Source organism: Talpa occidentalis, unplaced genomic scaffold (genome assembly GCF_014898055.3).
Source record: "Talpa occidentalis isolate TD23 unplaced genomic scaffold, MPIMG_talOcc4v2.1 talOcc4.14, whole genome shotgun sequence".
NCBI classification, from domain to species: domain Eukaryota; kingdom Metazoa; phylum Chordata; class Mammalia; order Eulipotyphla; family Talpidae; genus Talpa; species Talpa occidentalis.
Window position 1 is genome coordinate 74,809,989 of NW_023601433.1, and position 20,528 is coordinate 74,830,516.

The window sequence follows — 20,528 nt, forward strand, 5'->3', positions numbered from 1 at the left end:
TGGGCCCACTACTTCCAAGATTCTGTGACACGCTGCCACCTCTTCCTCCCAACCTCTCCCCCATCCCTGACTCCCGCCCCACCTCTTAAGTGTCCCAGCCTATCATATCAACAGGACCACTCTCATATTTGTCCCTCTACACCCTTCTCCAAGACTCCCCAACCAGATGCTCAGGCCCAAAGCCCACATAACATCCCTGTGTCTGCCCTGCCTCTCACACAGTGTCCAGGGCTTTTCAACTTATTTGTGAAGACCACAGGTGCTTGTTTTCCCCCCAGAACAGTAAATTAAATTCCAAAAAAAATGAAACTTAGCAAAAGACACAAAATACAAGCCCAGAATTTTTATTACTTGATTCAGCACACGTTGTCAAATTGCTATAAATTTTCTGCACATTTTGTCTCAGAAATAAACAGCATGCAGTTCAGCACCTTTTTGTAGCACTGTGACAAAGGCTACCTCCAAAGTATATCCAAAATTTACCAACTTTGCCTCCCCAGCTACTCTCCTCAGATGCATTTTCTCTCTCCAGGGGAGGACAGTAGCTTTCTGACTGGTCTCCTGTTGCTGGCCTTGCCTTCAATTCTGTATGAGGACCACAGCGACCTCTTCTGAAACATGTCTATGCCTTTACATTAGAAAACCCTTGGATGACTTGGCATTTCCTTTAGAATTTAAAAAATGTAAACTTACCCAGTTCTATATGAACTGGCCTTCAGGGCTACACCTGCCTGACCACCTCCTACTGCTCTCCTTGCTTGCTACATTAGCTCCCTGTGGCCTCCATCTTATTCCTCCAACACACCAAGCTCGTTCCAGCTTGCAGACCTCTCTGCTGCTGCTTTCCTCCAGATCTCAGTGGAGTGATACCAGTCAGGCCCCTCCAGGGTCACTCGCACCCTCTATGGACTTCTCGTGTTATCACGGTCTGAAATTACTTTGTCTTCAGATCTGGAAACTCTGAGGGGGTCTTCTAGACTGCTGCTCTTCCCAGTGTCTGCAGTAGTGCCTCACACACATCTTTTCTGCAGAATATGTTCATGGTACCTTTCAGAAGGTTTTAAACTTAACATATGAGGGAGACTGACTCACTAGGTAGCACCTATGCTCTCAGCCCAGAACGAGAAACTTTCAGAAAAGGACTCTACCGCTTTGTATATACAGTCCATCCGTTGGGAACTGTCATTTCCTGGAAACTGAAATGGGCACCCAGTTCCCTTGCCTCGTCCCTGCAGGTTGTACCTGAAGCCTGCGGTGCCAGCTACCTCCCCTGATAATTGTTCTTTCTCTCCCAGGACAGAAATCTAACCCAGCTGACGGTGGCCCGGGAGCCTGAGCTCAGAAGGAAATCTTATGTGGAAATGGGAACTATACGGTGACTCCAAACTCTGACTTCCTTCAGAAAACAAAAAATTTTTTTTAGCTTTGACAAACACAAAAGTGGTAATAAAGAGAGCCCTCCTTCTCAACCCAAAATGTGAGCCACTTGTGGCAAAACCAACCCTATCCCATTAACAACCAACAGACAAAATTCTCAGTCTTTTGATAACATGTTACTCTTCTGTATTGTACGTTTGTGTGCTTGGGGTTTCGAGGTGTGTGGGATTGAGTTCTCTGCTTTGTTTTTTAAAAATGTTATATGTAAATGTAAAAAGTTATTTAAATATATATTTTAAAGAACCCTAACCGCCAACTTTTGCTGAAAAAAAAATCACTGCTGCATTAATTGAACCACATCATGTGTAGATACTGTTGTCTCCCAGAAGGGAGCTCAGGCCTTTGAAAAGCTCAGGGCTACACCTGCCTTAGAAAATGAACCAGAAACTTGAAGTAAAGCTAGTTGATATGGGTATAAACTCTGAGGAACAATGCAATGCTGCCTCTTTCTTTCTTGTAGCAAATCCCAATGAAACAAAATTTCAGGCCTTGTCAGAAGTTAAGAGTCTCCAGTCCACACCTTTAGACAGCTGAAGAAAAACATCTAAGAATAGGGCAGAAGGTCCGCAGCACTGAGGAGCCTGAACAAGCCCTGGCTACATAAACAGCAGAGTGACAGGCATGATTCTGTCCAGCGTCCTCAGTCTGTCCCCTCAGGTCACTGTCCTAAGTAAAAGGACGGAGTTCTCAACCCTGATCTTGGACATCTTCCACTGACTGCAGAAATGGTTCCACAGGGTGTTTGGCAAACACCCAAGAGGAATGTAGTTTTTGCAGCCTTTGTGTCTGATGGGACTGGGGGAGAGTGCTCTTGTTAATCCAGAGCAGAGACATAGTGGGCAGAGCTGTGGGCACTTGTTTCTGTGGGTCCTTGGGCTGCTTTCCTGGGGTGATAAGGCCGTGACCCCACTGTTTCTGCTCCAAGCTTCCTTTGAATATGGTATGTTTCCCATCCATTTCCCTAAGGAAACACAGCTTCAGGGTTATTCAGCTCTGCCTCCTAGCTGAAACGGCTCATCTCACCTGCAAATGTCTACTATCCTTTCTACCTAATGCACTATTATGTATTGATTCTCCATGAGACAAAGAGAAAGAGACTATCAGATAGTTTAGACTCAAAGGGTAGGTTTTTATATATTTTTCCAGTGTTTCCCCTCCCCCCATTTTAGGTGAGAAAATTTAAAAACAAACCATTTTCTTTTTAAAAGATACTTCAATGTTTTGAAGGAGAAAGAATCTATTTAAAGCTATTTCAGATCAGGGATTGTCATCCTTTTTGTCCAATATATTTCTTGTTCTTATAAAAAAATTTTAGAAGAAATTAATCACATTAGCTCTTGCATTCACTAACTCTTCAGGTCACTTTTATTTATTCATTTATTCCAGCAGATATTTGTTGCCATCTGAAATGCTCACGTGCAGAATGGGAACTTTGCAACCTGGCCCCAGTAGGTGGGAAATTCAAGACCACCCTGGGTTGCCAGGTGCCCGGGCAACTGTGATGACAGCTTTCTAGTCGGAATCAGAGGAATCAGCCCAGGTTTTGAATGAGAATTTCACCAGAATCCTTTTTTCTCAAAAACCCAGTCTATGATGAGGAAATTCTTACTCCTAGCCAGCATTTGACAGAAATTCCTACGTCAAATAATTGAGCCACTTGCCATTTTAGAACTCATCATGGTGAGCATGTTCCTCTGAGGTGCTGTCCCTGTGGGCTGCTCCCCCCAGGCCTGTGCCCAGCACACCTGTTGGCGAGGGTGTGAGAAGCGCCTAAGCTGTTGACATGTGATCTGGACCGCCTTTATTTCTTGGGCCAGGAGTAGCAGCTGCTGAGGACGACAGCTTGTATTACGTGATTTAGGGAAGGGGGGGGGAATAGGGCGTGGCTTTTAACATGAACTGCAAAAAGGAGCTTCTCATTGTTGAGATTTTTTTTTGTTTGTGGAGTTTTTTTGTTTTGTTTTTTGTTTTTTAATGCCTTTGAGTGCATATTATCTTCCTTGTCTGAAACCATACCCCTAAAGTGGCTTTCTTCAGTCCTGGCAGGAAAACCACTCTTAACTAGCCTTAAGCAATAGAGAATGTGGCTTCAACTTGGCTTATAAAAATAAATGTGCCCAATTTTCATCTGAAAGAGCAATAACTGAGCATAACAACAAAAGCACACTTAATTTTTGTAGTTTGTAAGATGGTAGGAACAAAAATGAAATTTTTTGATTAACAGCCGTTATTTTAAGTTTGTATTTGCTCATCAGATTGGGGGAAGGAGGGAAACCAAAATATAGTAATCAGTTCTATTCTCACCATTGAATCAAGAGAAATGCTTTTGAAGATGTGACTCCAGTAATGATTAGTACCTTTTTTGTGGCCTCTCGGTGTGGGGATTCTATAGCTGTAGAAGCCAGGAGTATCGCATTTTCCATTGAGAACCACCCTCCAAATCAAGAGTATAACTGTTAGGCGTGGTCTCGTGGCCTAACCCAGGGTGTTGGATATCCATGTGATCTGAAGAGTGCTAGAACCAGTTGAAGAATGGGGAGTTGGAGTGCTGATCAACAAGGTACCTCTTTGTAGACATAGCCCCAGTGAGCTGGCTTTAACTCTGTCTCTTCCCCCTCTCCTCTGAAGCCCAGCCATTTTATAAAGCCCCATCTGCTGTCCCTCTATTCAGACCCTCCCTTACGTGCTGCTAGTTTCTACTCAAAAGTTCACACAGGACTAATGCTTTTAAAATGAGGTTGAAAAAAATAATTACTAATCAAGAGTATTATTTTCTAAACAGAACTGCCTTTTTCTATTCATTATATATAAACTATTGTGTTGGTCTAACAAGGCACTATTTTAAAATGTTTTCTAAGATTTTCTCCCATAGCACTTAAAAGATATTTTGTATAGACTTTGCTGTAAAGATTTTGTAATAAAATAATCTAAGGGCTCCTTCACCAACATTACCATTTTTAAAAAATGTTTTAAAGGCTAGAAAACAACTTATGTATATTCTGTATATGTATAGCAGCACATTTCATTTATGGAAATATGTTCTCAGAATATTTATTTACTAATATATTTATCTTAAGCCATGTCTTATGTTGAGAGTGTGACATTGTTGGAGTAATCATTGAAAATGACTAACATGAGGCCCTGTAAATACATGATAATTGCACACAGATTTTACGTATTTGCTGACCAAAAATGATTTTAAAACGAGTTGTAGTCTTCTATGGTTTTGTAACAAACTGTACAAATGACTGTAAAAAAAATACAATTTTATCAAGTATGTGTTATATGTTGTCATTACTCTTTTTGGTAAAGGTCTAAAAGATTGCGCAAAGCAGAGGTCTGCGTAAAGGCAGTGCCTTTAACTTCAGCCCGCTCACGGGCGCATCCCTCTGTTTTCCTCACCTGTTAACATAGAGTTCAGGTTATTGGGGATTTAGTTGTGCCATGGGATAGCATTAAGTAGTGTGAGGGAGGATGTCCCTGAGGCAGAGGTAGTTTTTCTACTCAGTCCTAGGTAGAGGGAAGGAGGGAAATGGTCATTCAGGAATCTAGTTTGCCTTTTAAAATCAGAGCATGTACATAGGCTGGATATAAACTATTGACTTCATCTGCCAGCCTTTTCCTACCTGGAAAATGGAGAGGCCCTCAAACCCATGTAAGGAAAAGGGGCTTGTAAGGAAAAAGGTCCAAGCATCTAGTCCTGGAAATGACCTAATCGTGGGGTGAAAGGGGCCCACAGTCTCTCTGGCCATCGGTTTTATGTCCGTAGGAAGGTAGTTACTAATTTGCAAAGCACTCAGATTACACGGAAGGTGAAAAGTGATGTTTATTTCTCAGACATCCAGCAGAGAATAACGTAGTGCTGTGAGTTCCTATTCTATTTCTCGCTCTGTAACTTGGGCCCTTTTTTGAGCACGGGCTCCTCGTGGACCTCCAGCCGCTTCTTACCTGACAACAGGTGCTTTTGAAGATCAGGAGGAGCAGCCTGCCTGCATAGAGCCTCCCAGAGCTTTTGTTTAATAGTCTTGCCCAGCTCCAAACTGTACCTCTTGGGGGTTCCTGAAGGATTCCACAGCATCGGCTCAACCACAGCGTGGTACAGAGCCTGGTAACCGGCTGTGGGGAGGCCGTGAATGGTTAGCGTATCCGACAACTGTATCTTTCTGGTTTCAGGAAGCAACACTAGGCCCTTCCAGGCTGCTGTCCCAGTGTCCCGGGGTGGCACTTGGGTAGCTGCCACAGGTTCAGCATATCTGTTCTTAAGATCTTGGCGGACTGTTACTTTTTTCTCCTTTGAACTTTCTTTACTCTAGCCAGGAAGAAAGCAGAAAAGTCAAAGCTAAGACTTGAGAAGGGAGCTCATAATGATTATCTGGGATTTGTGTTCCAGAGTCTTGGTTACAGCAACAACTAACATTTGTCTAGCATGTTCTAGCTGACTGAACTCCTTCATGTATACCACTGTGAGTTCCCCGTACTCCTCTAAAGTCAACTGGAGACTGCTTTAAGGGCTAGGAAATTGAAGTTGGTTTGCCCAAGGCCACTTGACTAGAAGATTAATAACCACAATGATCATCTACTGAAACCCCATAGGATCCTAAGCATTTGCTCTACACAAGGCTCTGTTCAAAAGCCCTTTGCATGACCCCAGGCCTGTGTTCTCTCTATCATGCTGTGGCTGCCACCTCTCCACCCCCTACAACCCTGTCTTTAACTTTAGGATTTTCTTCACTTCATATAAATCTCTAAAGCATTAAGTGTTCCCTAGCTGACATTTTCCTCTCCCCACCCCATGACATTTTCTCCACCACCAGCCACCATCTACCTCGTTCTTGCCTCCCGCAGGCCTCCTGCACCTCGGTGAGCCCAGCCACTGCCCCACTGGCCGCTTGTTCTTGGGACTGATGGAGTTTCTTATTGTGCCCCGCTGGGTGACTTTCAGTGCTGAATTGTCCTTGGGCTTGAACCTCTTCACGGATTTTGTTTTTCCAAACTTTCGTGGTACTGGGCAGCACTTATCCTTCAGTTGTCGCCTCAGTACCAGCTTAACTAGGGAGAATGAACTGGCAATTAATGGGTTCTTTACAACTTCCCAAGAAGAAGTCGTACCTGATGCTGGGGCATTGATGCTCTGCTTTGCACATGTTCTGGCCGTCCAGATGTTGGTGAGAGCTGGTGAATCCACGTAGCAGTCCTGAAACCTGGTGTTCAGTAATATAGACTGTCGGAGTCCATAGGTAGGGATGCTGGGGTCTCTTCTCACACAGATTGGATGCTAGAATTATAAGTGGGAGGGGAAGAAATAAACCAGTTCTCAAGCAGAGACAAGAAGGTCTACTTTGGAGGCCAAGTATTAACATCTTTTTATAGGTCATTCCTTCCCTACAGGTCTTAGAAATCTTTCCACATAGCCTCTCTCCTGCTCACCAAAGCCTTTTTTACTGAGTAGGATAGTGATAGAAACTTCAAAAGGTTATAGTGATATTCAGGTTTTCAAAGAACTGGCTTGGACTGGAAGTAGAATCAGGGAGCTTTTACATTGAAAGACAATTCCTCTCTGCTGGAAAGCTAAGGGAGCCTACAGCAGGTAAGAAATAGGAGACAGGATCGCTCAAGAGTCCTATAGGAACTGTAGTCACTCTTCAACCATGCTGTTACACAGAAATAATAGCAGGGAAAGTCCTGCCAAACCCTGAATACATTTTCTAACCAGACTGCGTAAACTAAGAAAAGCTGCTAAAAGAGAAATACACTCGGGTCCATCAAGGCCAAATCACAATGTAAATGATGCTGGCCTCCATTTCCTGGAGCCAACCAAGAATAAGAGAACAACTTGTAAAGACTAGAATCACATACTTAAAGAGACCTGGTTTTCTAAGAAACATCTACAAAAAAATAAAATCACCTTACCATATTTCGGTTGCCTTAAATTTTATTTTAGCTAGCTTTAAGTAGGGGGAAGAAATATGTATTTTCTTTTCCTTTTTTTCTCCTTTGTTTTTGTTTTGTTTTGTTTTAGTATTTCTAGTCACCTGTCTTTCTCTGCCTCAGTCATGTGTGGGCAAATTGCAGTTTGTTTAGATTTTGGCTCACATGCAGTTTTATACCATTATCTCTACTATTTGTGATGTCACTTTGGTTTGTGATGTGGGTGTGGGTGGGTGTTACATCATCAGATTTTATAGTTAAATTATGTTGGATGAAGTTCTATTTTGATGAGCCTCAGGACTTCTGCAGTCCTCATTTCCCCTAAAATGAGTTGGGTGAATTTTGAAGGTCCTCACTTTCTTAAGAAGCATGCTTTGCACGCAACATAATAAAAAATGCAGACCAGATTTGTGGATACAGGTAGTGGGATGTATCCTTACATGTGCAAAAGTGCCCTTCTCCAAAGACATAAAGAAGGTACTGTTAAATCCTCAGAATAGCTGCCAAGGTTAGGGACCAGCAACGAAAGAACACGTTCCTGCAGCCCTGGGCACCTCTCCCTGCGTGTCTCTCCCCAGGAGAGTACATGGTTTCTGGAATGTGGTTTTATTTTACATCCCATGGCAAATGCAGTAATTAGAGCTGTTAGCGGTGTCAAGGGCTTGAAACGAGAACAAAGACGCTTCTTCCTGGGAACTCTTGGGCAATGCCTCACTCCTTATCAGGTGCTCGTCCTGTTGGTGGTTTCGATTTTTCGTACGCAAAATGCCAAAGGAGGCACCCTTTGAGGGGGAGGAGAGTGAAATGATGGAAAAAGAGCGTACGAATCTGGCAGGCGATCCTGGAATCACATGTGTTGCCTGTTTGATTTTTTTAATGTCCCTGGAGTGAATCAAAGTCTGCAGGCAGAACGCACCACATGCCTCAGTAGAACCACCTCCAGGTCGAAGGCATCTGGGCTCACATGATCAGGAGGACAATGGGTCCCATTCAGTGGTGAGCCCTGGCCTCACCTCCAGAGAGGTGGGTCAGTTTCAGAGCAGGACGTTGGAAAGGGTTTGTCTTTGGGAAGGGTTTGCGAACGTCTGGAGGAAGACTGTGCAGGCCAGCATCCTTTCAAAGCCCGTGAATCCCAGAGAACTGGCTCCTGGCTTTTGGGCTACCTTCGGCCTTTACTCTGCATAACAGGGACAGAAGGAAAATATCTTGCAAGAAAAGCATACAAGAAGTAGCTCTTCTCTTTCTTACTTGTCCTTCCCCATCTACTCTTTCCACGCCCTCATTGGTTGTTTTTACTTTCCTAGGCCTTTTACTCAATGACCAAGTGACGCTACTCTGGCTCAAGGGAATTACTTGACATCTCCTAAAACAGATGTACATGTGGGTGACAGCTGATCCAAACTCTTAAAATTCAGTAAAATTCTGCCTTCAGTGTAATTCAATAGATAACATATACCTTAGAACTAGGGTAATTTAGTCTGTGTTATTTCTCCTATGACAATAAAATCTGTATCGAATACTTATTCCATATCAGGCACTGTTCTGGGCACCATATAAGCATCAGCTCATGAAATGCTACCAAAAATACTGTGACTTTTATTTCTAATTTACAAATGGAGAAACTGAGGCACAAATTGCTCAAGAACAGTATCTCAGGTCCCATAGCTAATAACCAGCAGAGGCTGAGTGCAGAGCTCTCACTGATGCTTTGCCTCTCATCTGGTCAGCCCATCAATGTACCATACCTGGGCCCAGTTCTAGTCCTTGTCTTGAGACTTTCTTTGTTTTCAGGAGTTGGCTTGCATGACTTGACATCCCCAATCCATCTCTCAATGGGCCAGTAAGTTCATGTCTCGAAACCTTACTTTCCTCCTCTGTAAAATGGGGACGTGGTAGTACATACCCTGGGATTATGGGACAATGCAAGTGAAGCCCTTGGTATGGCTCCTGGCACATAGTAAGCACTCAATAAAGAATTTTCTTACTAATGTTATTGTGGACTGTTCACTCATCTGACCCTTTGTTGAGACTGTATTTCCCACGGTCTGAGTTACACGATCCAACATTTGACCTTCAGGTGCATCTGTCTAAGATGAAGTCAAGCAATGATTCTGATGTGACTTGGGTATCATGCAATTTCTTCCCCATGTTCCCTCTTCACTACGCACTTGTCAGATTCAGTGTCCTCATAGACTAGTATATTTCCCTCTGGTGGTGGGAGTTGTCCAGAATATCCCATGCTTCCTTAGGTGCAAAGGAAAGGAAGTACCAGAGGATATCCTTAGGAAAGTGACTATTTTTTAAAAGAGATTGTTCCATCAAAGGTTGTTCAGAATTATAACTTGAAGTAGAAAGACTCTATTCGGTCCATTGGCAAGAGTTTTCATCATTGGTACCAATACACAGTTCAAAGAACTTGGGTTGAGGCAGTAGGGCTTCCACGTTGCTAAAAAGCCTTTCCTAAGTTTCATTCTCTAATGAAACTTTTTTTATTCTGCTGAGTTCAGCCTAAATAGCCTTTGTTTCCCACCCATCATTTGTTCATCATTTGGAACTGTGCTTCCTGACATACCTAAACCATGGCTTCTATTTGGAAACACATCTGCCCTTCTTTGATGCTTAGCCAAGCTCTCCTCACTGTATTTTTAGCTCCTATAATCTTTCTTTCTTTTTTCCCTTTCTTTACTACTACCTTTCTTTTCAACATCTCTTAGGTGCTATTTTCTTTCTGGAAAATCAGTTAATATAGAGGAAACTGAGCCAATTTATATTAATTCTCATCTTCCTCCTTTATGCTTAACCCCAAAAATTCTATGGAATTTACTTATTTTTAATATCTTCAGATGTTTTTGTTTTAACACCCAAGCAGTAAACTTCCCCACCCATATGGGAACATATCTGAGGTTTGTGATGTAGAAGGTTTAGGAAAGGAGAGAAAAACTTTGGATGAGAGAATTTGGAAAGATTCTTGAACTATGATGCAAACTCCGAGGACCAGTGATTTAGACCACATGTGCCAAATACCCACCTATTGTGGGCCAAGTGTATGAAATAAGGGTGTTTGCCCACCCTGAGCCCTTTCTCATCTGACACTGAGTTCTCAGATGTGGTCACCTGGATGCTTCATAAATACCTTTAATTCATCATGTTGAAGACCAAATATTTTCTCTCCCTTCATCCACATTAAAACAAACTACTACTTCTTTGAAATTTTTTCATCACTACTTGCCTGGCACAGAAACCTGGGGGAACAGGAGCAGTAAACAGTACTATACTGAGTCAAGCCTGAGCAAAAGGAAAATCAGGACTATAGATTCTGTTTTTATTTACATTTTTGATATTTTGTTCATTGTGAATGTTTTTGGCATTCATTTAGGCTTTTGAAAACATTGTTCATTAAATTAATACATTTTAAACTTTATTAAATAATGCTTAATTATTTAATAAATAATTATGAGTTTTGGAGGGTCCCTTTCATTTGTGCCTGAGGTAAATGCTTCACTTGCCTCACGTCATCCCAGCCCTGGGCTACTCAGTACGTATTTGTTGCCAGAGCAACAAAAGAACAAGGAGGCAATTCACCATGATGGTTAAGTCCTGGAGTCCAACTGTCTGGGTTCAAAACCCAGTTTCACCATTATGTGACCTTTGGGCAAACCATTTAACCTCTCTGTATTAGGAGGGAATGGATGAAAGTGTCTCCCTCAAAGGGATTATATGGAATGTAAAGACAAATGTTGCCTAGAGCTTAATAAAGTCCTCAGTAAATGTTTGCTATAATTATTATAGTCAGGCTCCTCATCCAGTGCTCTCCCCAATATGACTGCCTTTGAGCAGAAACCATCCCAAGCTCCACCAGCTGAGCTCTCTCAGTATCTTGGCAAATCCAGCTGCCCTCTTGGAAATCAAAGGGCCTGACTGCAGAGTACAAGCAGGTAAACCAGGCAGACAGACATCAACATCTATATGGAGACCCAGTACCTACAGTCAATCTCCTCACTCTTTCTCCATGAAATGAAGCTGCTAACTGAAACACTGAAATGAATATCTTGGGCTGTTTGTTGCCAAAGGCCAAGACCGCATAACTGAGCAAAAGACCTTGAACCATGAAGTGCCCTGACCTAGACCTGCAGGGCTATATTTTTAGCCTGTGTGCACTGTTTCCACCACCTGCCCTGGGCTTTAAGCTGGAAAATCAGGGAGGGAGACCCAGGGAAGGCTAGAGGGCTGTTTCTCATAGCCACCAGTGGGGGCAGGGGTTTGCACACCGTTTCTGAGTTGTGCAAGTCAGCTTCATGGGCCCTGCACTTGGTTAATGCTTTGTTGTCTCCGTCCTGAAACTAAATAATTTTGAACAAGGGTCCCCACATTTTCATTTATCACTGGCCCTGCAAATTACACAGCCCATCTTGGTTGTACAACAAGGTAGAGAGAGCTAATTGAAGGTAAGGGCCTGGTACCCCCTCAGCAGTGGTGACCATCCCATAGAGGGGCAGGACAGACTGAGGCTGCCATAATGAACCATGAATCCCCAGACTTAAACCTAATTTTCAATTCCTGTTTGCCTCTTCCTAATTCTTCCTCTGAAACCGGGATGAGAAACAAAGACCCTTGTAAACTCTAGAGTTGTGTCCAGCTCTACTAAAAACCTTTCTGAGCACCGGGGGTCTCCCTGGTGGCGCAGGGGTTAAGTTTCAGCTCTATCAAGCTTTCACCAACCACTGCGGCCTGAGTTCCAGCCATAGTTAGGGAGCTAACCAAGTATTTCAGTATATCTGCCTGTTCTACTCCCCACTCTGTATCTGGTGAATCCTCTCACCACCATTCTCCCATACCTCTGGCTTACACCCCAGTTCTTGTATGCTAAAATAAATCTTAAAAAACCAAAACCGACACCTTTCCCAGCACTCTGTAAAACAGTCCACAGATCATTCTCTGTTAACATCCTTTTCTTGTCTATGTAGTACTTTTGGCTCTCTGAAATTCAATTTTTTTTCATGTTGGTGGACGGACCTCTCTCCTGTTAGGATGTCAGTCCTAGGAAGAAGGGACCATCTTGTCTTGTGGTGTGGTGTTCATCGCATGCTTCTCACTGAATATTTGCTCAACGAAGGAAGGACCACGTTTACCAATTGCTTGCTTTGTGCTGATGGCTTTATCTGCATCTTCTCATTTTATTTTCCTTGAAGGTACTCTTGACTGCCAGGGTCCAAGTTAGAGGTAGAACTCCCAGGTTCTGCCGGAGATGGGGAAGGGCCCAAATTGCTGTAGAAGAGAGAGGTTAGCAAGAGTGGCAAATTCCAGGTGGGATGTGGAGGGTGTGTCCCCAGGGACCTGGCGTGGTTGGATAGGGGTGTCCCCATCTCTACCAAGAGGCCCAAAGGATTCTTGAACTCAGGAATGACATCGTGAAAACAATGACTGAACAAGATTCTTCTTGCCACAGCGGTGGATCGTGTGGGTGGAGAGGGACTAAGATTGAGAGGCCTCTTGGGAGGTAGCTGCGCCTTTGGGGCCCAGCCCTGGAAGCAGCTGGGGGTTGGGTGGGGCTGTTAGCCGCGGGGGCTGGTGTCGGAGATCGAGAGTAGGCGCAAGGCCCGGGGTACCTGAGGCTGGCGCAGGAGCCTGCGGGCTCGGGACTGCGTCGTCCGCTCTGGGCGCGGCAGGTAGGCAGGCACACGAAGGCAGACGTTCCTGCAGCCGCGCCGGGCGCAGGCCCGCACTTGCAAACCCAGGACTAGGGACTTGAAAGCTCCCGGCGCGGCGCCCGGACCTGCCCCGCGGGGCGTCACCCGCTCTTTAGGCGGGAGCCCAGGGAAAATCTCCTCTGTCTGGGGGGGTGGGGTGGGTGGGAAGAGTGTGGGGGATTAGAGAGGCCCACCACAGGCCCAAACCGGGTGCGGCCAGGGAAGACCTCCGCTGCAGGAGGACTGGCGCAGCCTGGACGGGGCGGCGGAGGGGAGTGGGGTGCGGGGGTGGGGAGATGACAAAGGGCCTGGCGCGCGGGGGTGGGGGTGGGGGCGAAAGTCTGAGCAAAGCACGCTCTCTCTGAACCCAGTATCCCAGTCTATAAGATAATCATCGCCGTCCCACTGCCTTGTGGACTTGTTTCTAATCCCTGCGAAAGATCTTTTATTTCCATTTTGCAGGGGAATGGTTCAGACTGAGCCAGAAAGTTTCCCCAGCTGACAAAGGGTGTGTGACAGGATTCGGAACCGGGACCCAGGATGCTGCCTGCTTTGCGGTTGCAAGGTGGAAGGAACTCAGCATTTTCTAAGCTCGTGTGTGTGCGCGCGCGTGTGTGTGTGTGCGCGTGCGCGCGCGTAAAAGTTTCCAGGCAATGCCTCATTTAGCACAACCACTTTGTGAGTAGTTCCTACCACCGCCCCCATTTAACAGATGAGAAAATGGAAGAAAGTTATTTTTCCTTTAAACCTGTCCAAGATTTTACAGGTGACGGACCGAGCGGGACGTGAACCCTCCAGAGCACCCTTTTTTAACCATCAAGATGATCCAAGCAGGGAAAAGCGGTTTGCAAACTACTGTTGCGATTATTCCCCCTGCGGTGGAGCCCGCGTGTGGGCCACCACCCGGCTGAGCAGGGCTCCCTGTCCAGCCAGGCCACACTTCTGCGTGGGGACTCGGAGGCGGGGACTTGGGCCCCGCCCCACCTGCTAGCCCCGCCCCTCGGCCGGACCGGCCCAGCCCTCCCGGGCCCGGCCCAGGTGAGACGGGGTGGGGGCGGGGCCTGCAGCGTGAGTGGCAGCCGCGGCGCGGGGGCGGGGCGTGCGCGCGCAGTCGACTCCGCCCCTCGGGCCTGGCCGCGTCGCCGTGCGAGCCTCGGGCTGCCGGGGCGGCGGCGCTGGCGAGGGCGGGGCGGGGCGGGGAGGGGCGGGGCCACGCTCAGGCCCCTCGTCCCGCTCCCATGGCCGCCCCCGGTTCCCGGCGCTGCCCCCTCTCCCCCGGGCCGCGCCCCGGGGCCCCGCACTGACGGCCCATGGCGCCGCCCGCCGCCCGCCTCGCCCTGCTCTCCGCCGCCGCGCTCACGCTGGCGGCCCGGCCCGCGCCCAGCCCCGGCCTCGGCCCCGGCCCCGGACCCGGTGAGTGCGCGCCCCCCGGGCGCCCCCCAGCGCCGAGCCCGCCCGAGGGCGCTGCGGGCTGGCCCGCCGGGGACCTACGCCCTCGTCCCTGCCTTCGGGATCTTCTGAGCCCCTCAGCGACGCCCCCCGGCCCGGCCGGCCCCGCCTCAGCACCCGCGCCCCGACCCCGCGGCGGCGCCTCGGGGCCCGCCCGCTGTCCCCCCGCCTCAGCGACGCCCCCCGCCCGGACTCCCCTGCCTCGGTGTCTCCCGCGCCCCTTCGCCAGGCTCCCAGCGACTGCCCCGGCTCCGCCGTCTTAGGTCTTTCAGGATCGGGGACGACTGTCCAAGTCCCCCGTCGACTCCCCGGGGCTGGGACGTCCGCTCCGCCGCAGGGACCCCGGTCCCTAAACCCCTCAGCGGCACGTCTCGGGCGGGACCCTCCTCCACCTCACCTCAAACGCAGACCGCCCCGCCCCGGTCCTCTTAGTGGCACCCGCGGGTCAGGAGCCCCGACACCAGCCCCGCGAGGCGCCCCCCAGCTCCAGCCCTCCCCTCCCGCCTGCAGCCCGGGACCCTCGCGCCCCCTCTGAAGAGCGGGCACCCAGCCCCTCGCCCCGTCCGGCCGCCCCGCCTGCCCGACACTGATTTCTGCCTCGGGAGGAGTCGCTCGCCTGCCCTCCTAGAGGCAGGTCCGGGTCCTGGGACGACCCGCGGAGCTCGGCCTGGACGCATGCTCTCCCCTCCCCCCCCGCGGGGCCTCTTTGAATTTCCTCCTGACTCGGGGCTGGCCCGGCAGGGACAGATGAAGCGAAGTGTTGGTGGGAACTTCTCCCCTGCAGAGTTTAGGGTCTTATCCTGAGGGTTCTACACAGCGTCCCGGACAACCTCCCTCTTTCAACAAGGTTGCCCGGTCCCCAGATCAAGGCCAGGTGAAGGGTAGTGAGGCCCACCACCAGGATGGAAGTTGGAACTTTGCTTACCTTCCACACACACCCTTCTTTGCAGCAGAACTCTTTCCAAGTTGAAGAGCAGGCAGGCAAAGGGCGTTGCCTGGCCCAGTTAAATTTCTCTGCAGGTTGTTTGAGTGTTGAGAATTGGGCATTAGTGAAAGGGCCGGGAGGGGTTCATTACTCCTTTGCCTAAGTAGGAAAACCGATCTCTGGGTTCTCCACCCAAAATTGGATGTCGGAAAGACAGGAGTTTGCTGCTGAGAGAAAACTCAAAATTGCTTTGTTTAGGTATCAGTTTGGATTAATGAAAGGATGGGGCTTGGTTGTTATATACTATATGACTCTGGGCTTTGCCTTCAGTTTTCTGAGCCTCAGTTTTCTCATCTGAAAGATGACGCCCTTGCAGGGTGTTGTGAAGATTAAATGATACACTGCAGGTAACACTCCCACATATAGTTAGTAAACATATTTTAGTAATACTTTTTATAGTGCTTCATTCACAGTTCACCAAGTACTTGATACCTCACTTGCTCTGAGGTAGCAATATGAACTTTCACTCTGATTAATTCCCGTAAAAGGCATAGAATGACTTTGAATTAGTGGACAGGGGTCTCTAAGTGCTGTAAACCTTAGCCTCCTAAGTGGCTTCTGAATGGTCAGAGGCCTTCAAATGGCCTTCCATAGTTTGATTACTAATGTTGTAGAATGAAGGAGGAACTTCCAGAGAGCCAGGATATGTCAAAGTAACTGTAACCTAGTAACCCCTTAGCTCCACTGTGCCATCTGTGTGGTCAGGATTTAATATCTTTAAAGAGAAAGAGGTGTGGGTAGAAATTAACTAGGTCCTCTTCTGGTACCCTTCTGGAAAGGGTAGAGTAATAGTTCTGAAAATTATTAAATGAGCCAACTCTGCTTATACTTGTTAGAAGGTGGCATTCTCTCCTTAGGCGCCTTTGCTTTGCTAGGAAGTCTCAAATGTAATCTGTGTAGTTTGAACCACAAACCTTAATGTGCTTTTATTTGGGAATCTGAGTCAGGGAGAAGTAAATAGCCATTGTGAAATGATTTGTGAGAAGTTCACTGGACCTCGCCAATTCTTTTTCCTACCATGCTGGTAGATATTCGTGCTTTTGTGACTTGTTCTTTTTAGTTTTAGGAAGATATCACGTGGTCTTCAACATCACATCCTGTCTAGAGCCTACCCACTAGTTTTTTAAATCCTTTCCAATAAAAAACACGTTTTACTCTGAGGATATGCCAAACTTACTATTTTACATTTTTTGATACTGTAATTTTCTCTAAAATTTTGTGGATGGAAAAAATTATTTCAATGCTTATATTCTGCATAATTTTGTAATATTTAAATTACTGGTGGTGGTTTGCATTTTTGAATGCTGACTTTATAAAAACAGTTAGCTCATTCCCCATCAATGCTTCTAATTACAGTGTGTAGCCAACCTCACATGATCTCTCTTCCCTCTATTCTTCCTTTGAGATCCTCTCCCTTTACAACTGATAAGAAGAAAGATAGAAGTTAACAGTGAGATCTGTTTTTTTTTAAAGATTTATTTATGTATACAAGAGCTGAGGTGCAGGTCAGAGGTACAGGGGATGAGGGGATTCACCAGAGATAGAGTGGGGAGCAGAACAGGCAGATCTGCTGAAATACACTGCAGCAGGCGAGACAGGAGAGGTTTGCTGCGCCATGTGGGTCACCTCCCTGACTGGTTCGAACAGAGGCTGTGGATAGCTTCTTAGTGCTCAGACTTAACCCCTTGTGCCACCAGGGAGGCCCTGGGATTTTTTTTTTTTTTCCTGCATAGAAGAACTGGGTATAGGCCATAGGTGGGGGTTGAGAGTTTTTACCAGAGACAGAGTAGGGAGCAGAACAGGAGGATTTACTGAAATACATTGCTAAAGAGGAGCAGCAGGTGAGACAGGAGAGGTCTGCTGAGCCATATGTAGGTTAACTCCCTGGCGGGAGATCAAACTCTGGCCATAGTGGTGGTAGTGCTGAAATTTAACCCCTAGGCCATCAGGGAGGCCCCTAATAGTTGGGATTTAGATTGCCTTTTCAAGGAGCAAAGCAGCCAGGTCCATGTGACTGATGAACTTTCTGAGGTGGACTCCTGTCTGGAACTTACTGACCACAGGGGAGACTGAGAAATAGGAAAAATGAAAAAGGCTGTGTGAACTTCAATTATTTGACTTTTCTGTGTAACGCAGGCTACCTGCTTAGGTGTTTCATCACATTTGAACTTCTCAATGCAGGTTACCTTTGCTGTGAATAGCCTTTTATAGTTGATGTTCATTTTCTTGTAGCTCCTCATCCAGACGTAGTCCATTAGCCAGTGTGTCTTGCCATATAGTAACCCATGAGTTCACTTAACAGTGAGAGAGCTTCATGCCGTCTACAGAGCCCTGACCCTTTTGGGGACTTACGTAATGTTAATAGAATTACCTGTGTGCAACATGGGGACTAAGAGGAGTAGAGTTGACCAACAGCATACCAGTTACTTTCATGCTTTGAATATTTTAAGAAAAACAGTTTTGGCTTGGTATCAAAGAACTCCTGATCTTTTTGTGAAAATTCATTTTGATCCCTAGGCAAAACTATTTGAGAGATATAATGAGACCTTTTTATAAATCTTAAAGCAAGGAGTTCCACTTAGGTTTACTAATTAGCAGCAAATTGGTATGCTTAATATAGATATTATTTGTACTCTCACTTACAATTTAGCATAGTTGTATCAACAGAATAAATAATGAAGAGAAAATGCTTTAAACAGATTAGGGATTTTGGATGATGGGCCGTATACCCTCTTCAGAATTTTTGTGTCTGTAATGACATCTGAGACTCTAAGCCAGATGTTGGCAGACATTTTTTGTAAAGGGCCACATAGTAACTAATTTGGACTTTTGGGGCCATGTACTTACTGTCTCTGCAGTTACTCAACTTTGACTTTGTAGGGCAAAAGTAGCCATAGACAAAATGTAAATGCACAGGCCTGGCTGTGTCCCAATAAAACTTATGGTCACTGAAATTCAAATTTCATGCAATTTTTTTAAAGTAAGGCTCTTTTTTTTGAAGCTAGAACCACCATATTACAATATGATTATTGTACTTAAAATTAACAGTGATGTAATTATTAACAATCATGATTTTTATATATCACAAAGTATTTTGATTGTTTTCAACCATTTAAATTTTTAGAAACCATTCTTAGCTTATGGTCTGTACATAAACAGGTAGCGGGCCAGGTTTGGCCCACAGGTATACTTTGCCAAAGTCCTACTTTTAGTCCATGTGGGTTGTTTTTTTCCCAGCATCCATTGGTCTGGAAAAGTGACAAGGAGGCTTGATTTTGGTGAATGAATGAACCTTTTACCTTTTACTACTTACTAACTTTAAGAGACATGTGGGAGAAATGGTTAAAATTGTAACTTTTATATTACATACATCTTACCACAGTTAAAAAAACAGATCATGTACCTATCTTTGGATCTTTAATAAGACTAGAAAAAATGCATTACAATGAAATTTAGTATGTTTCAGTGTGTGCTACATAAAGAAAATAGTGCCTGCCTTGGAACTGGCCCATAGTTTGTTCAACTATGCAGACTTTGCTTGGAACAAACCTTTGAGAGATCTGTTTCTCAGGGGAAAGCCCAGGCAGCAGGTGGCACCAGCCCTGAGAACTTAGAAAAACAGCCAGGTAAAAAAAAAAAAAGAAAAAGAAAATGTCTGTCACTTTCTCAAACAATTGAATTTTATATCCATAGTTCTATAGTCATTTTTAAAGTGGCCTTTAAAAGACAATAATGTGTTTAGCATGTCTGATTATTTTGTTTTAATTAAAACATTTTTGAAAAAACAAAATGAAACATTCAAACATACCAAGTTGATTGTGTTTGTACTGTGGAACAGTTAATGCAAAACACTTGAGAGAGGCCAGAAGTTTGGATATGTAGCTTTTGCTTGAGTTTTTGCGTCCTCAGTAAAACATAGGAAGAAGTGAATGTGTCCCTTAGAAAATTACTTATACAGTTTTGAGGTGAGATCTCAAGCCCCCAGTACCGCTTGGCTGGTTAGTTTTTGAGTGGCTCACCCGGTATCTGGCTGAGAAGGATAACTCTTCTTTCCACACAGTTTAACTTTGAGAAGCAACCAGCAAGTATTAATCAAGGAGGAGCAGACCCAAGTGGCTCTATTTTTCCCCACTCCGTTGTCTTCAGTGCCTTCCTCCTAAAATGGCAGTGCTTTTTGCACTGACCTGACCTCTGAGACATTTTCCTAGATTTGAACAGGGAACAGGAAAGAGGCCACTGTAGAGGTGTCAGAAGGGACGTCAGATCCCCACTGAGGATGTCAGAGTTCTTCCTCCCTCCTTTTTCAGTCCTCTTTCTAGGTAAACACCTCTCTATCCTGGACTTGTACCAGTTTTAAGAGGAATGCACTTGGGTCCTAGGAAACATCTTGGCAGACAAAAGGATTTTAGGGTATCTCACAAATTTCCCTCTCTCCCTCACAGTTATAACAGGACCCACTCGAGGCTGTCCCTCTGCTAGACCCAGCTTCTAGTTTTCTCTTGCCACTGATTTAATCCCTGGCAAGTAGCCAAAGCATTAAACTTTTATTGTTCAATTTACCACAAGGGTGGGGCCCTGCTTCCAGTGGGTTGAGGAGGCTGCAGCCGCTTCCAAACCCGTGTCACACCACATTAGCAACTTCAGATTTTGAGGGCTGGATTTCTTTCAGGTTGGTTAGACTTCTTGGTTAGAACCAGAACGGTATACTCATACTAAAATTTTGAAAGCTAGGAAATAGTAAAAATAACATAGGCAACTTTGAAAGATGACTCAAAGTGGCTTCAGCACATAAGACTAAGTCCCCATGGTTTCTTTATACCTTTTTGACAGATAGAGTAAATGGCTGTCCATATTCCTTGGTGTCCTAAAGTTGGATGAAATATGGCGACCAAGTAGTTCTTTTCTAGAATAGTAGGGATTGTTAACCAATGCCATCACAAGATGTAAATTACTTGCTGCTGTTCAATCTATAAAAATTCATCTTCAAAGAAAATTATTGGGCTGGTAAAAATATTTTTAATAATGACCACAGAAGCCATATT

General features: G+C 45.6%; 3 protein-coding genes across 9 annotated transcripts in view; 2 read left to right on the plus strand and 1 right to left on the minus strand.

Annotated features, from left to right (window-relative positions):
• Positions 1 to 6,043, plus strand: part of ZNRF3 (zinc and ring finger 3) — a 150,293-nt gene extending 144,250 nt beyond the window's left edge. For 3 of the 4 annotated variants that reach the window (XM_054695222.1, XM_054695223.1, XM_037510809.2), the window contains exon 9: positions 1,296 to 6,040. In XM_054695222.1, coding sequence (XP_054551197.1) covers positions 1,296 to 1,336 — 41 coding nt within the window. In that variant the 3' untranslated portion in view covers positions 1,337 to 6,040. Of the gene's footprint in view, positions 1 to 1,295 lie in introns of all 4 variants that reach the window. The other variant, XM_037510807.2, reaches the window with a different exon arrangement.
• On the minus strand, positions 5,248 to 7,532 carry CUNH22orf31 (chromosome unknown C22orf31 homolog). The gene is made up of 3 exons (XM_037511512.2): positions 7,348 to 7,532; positions 6,263 to 6,712; positions 5,248 to 5,746 (listed from the first exon to the last, which is right to left on the minus strand). Exons 1-3 carry the CDS (start codon positions 7,348 to 7,350, stop codon positions 5,315 to 5,317), a joined length of 885 nt encoding a protein of 294 aa, XP_037367409.1. The 5' UTR covers positions 7,351 to 7,532; the 3' UTR covers positions 5,248 to 5,314.
• A 6,778-nt stretch (positions 7,533 to 14,310) lies between these two features.
• The window catches only part of KREMEN1 (kringle containing transmembrane protein 1), a 63,390-nt gene continuing 57,172 nt past the window's right edge, over positions 14,311 to 20,528 (plus strand). For 2 of the 4 annotated variants that reach the window (XM_054695225.1, XM_037510811.2), the window contains exon 1: positions 14,311 to 14,465. In XM_054695225.1, the coding sequence (XP_054551200.1) occupies positions 14,363 to 14,465 (103 nt within the window). In that variant the 5' untranslated portion in view covers positions 14,311 to 14,362. The remainder of the gene's footprint in view (positions 14,466 to 20,528) is intronic. The other 2 variants (XM_054695224.1, XM_037510810.2) reach the window with 1 other exon arrangement.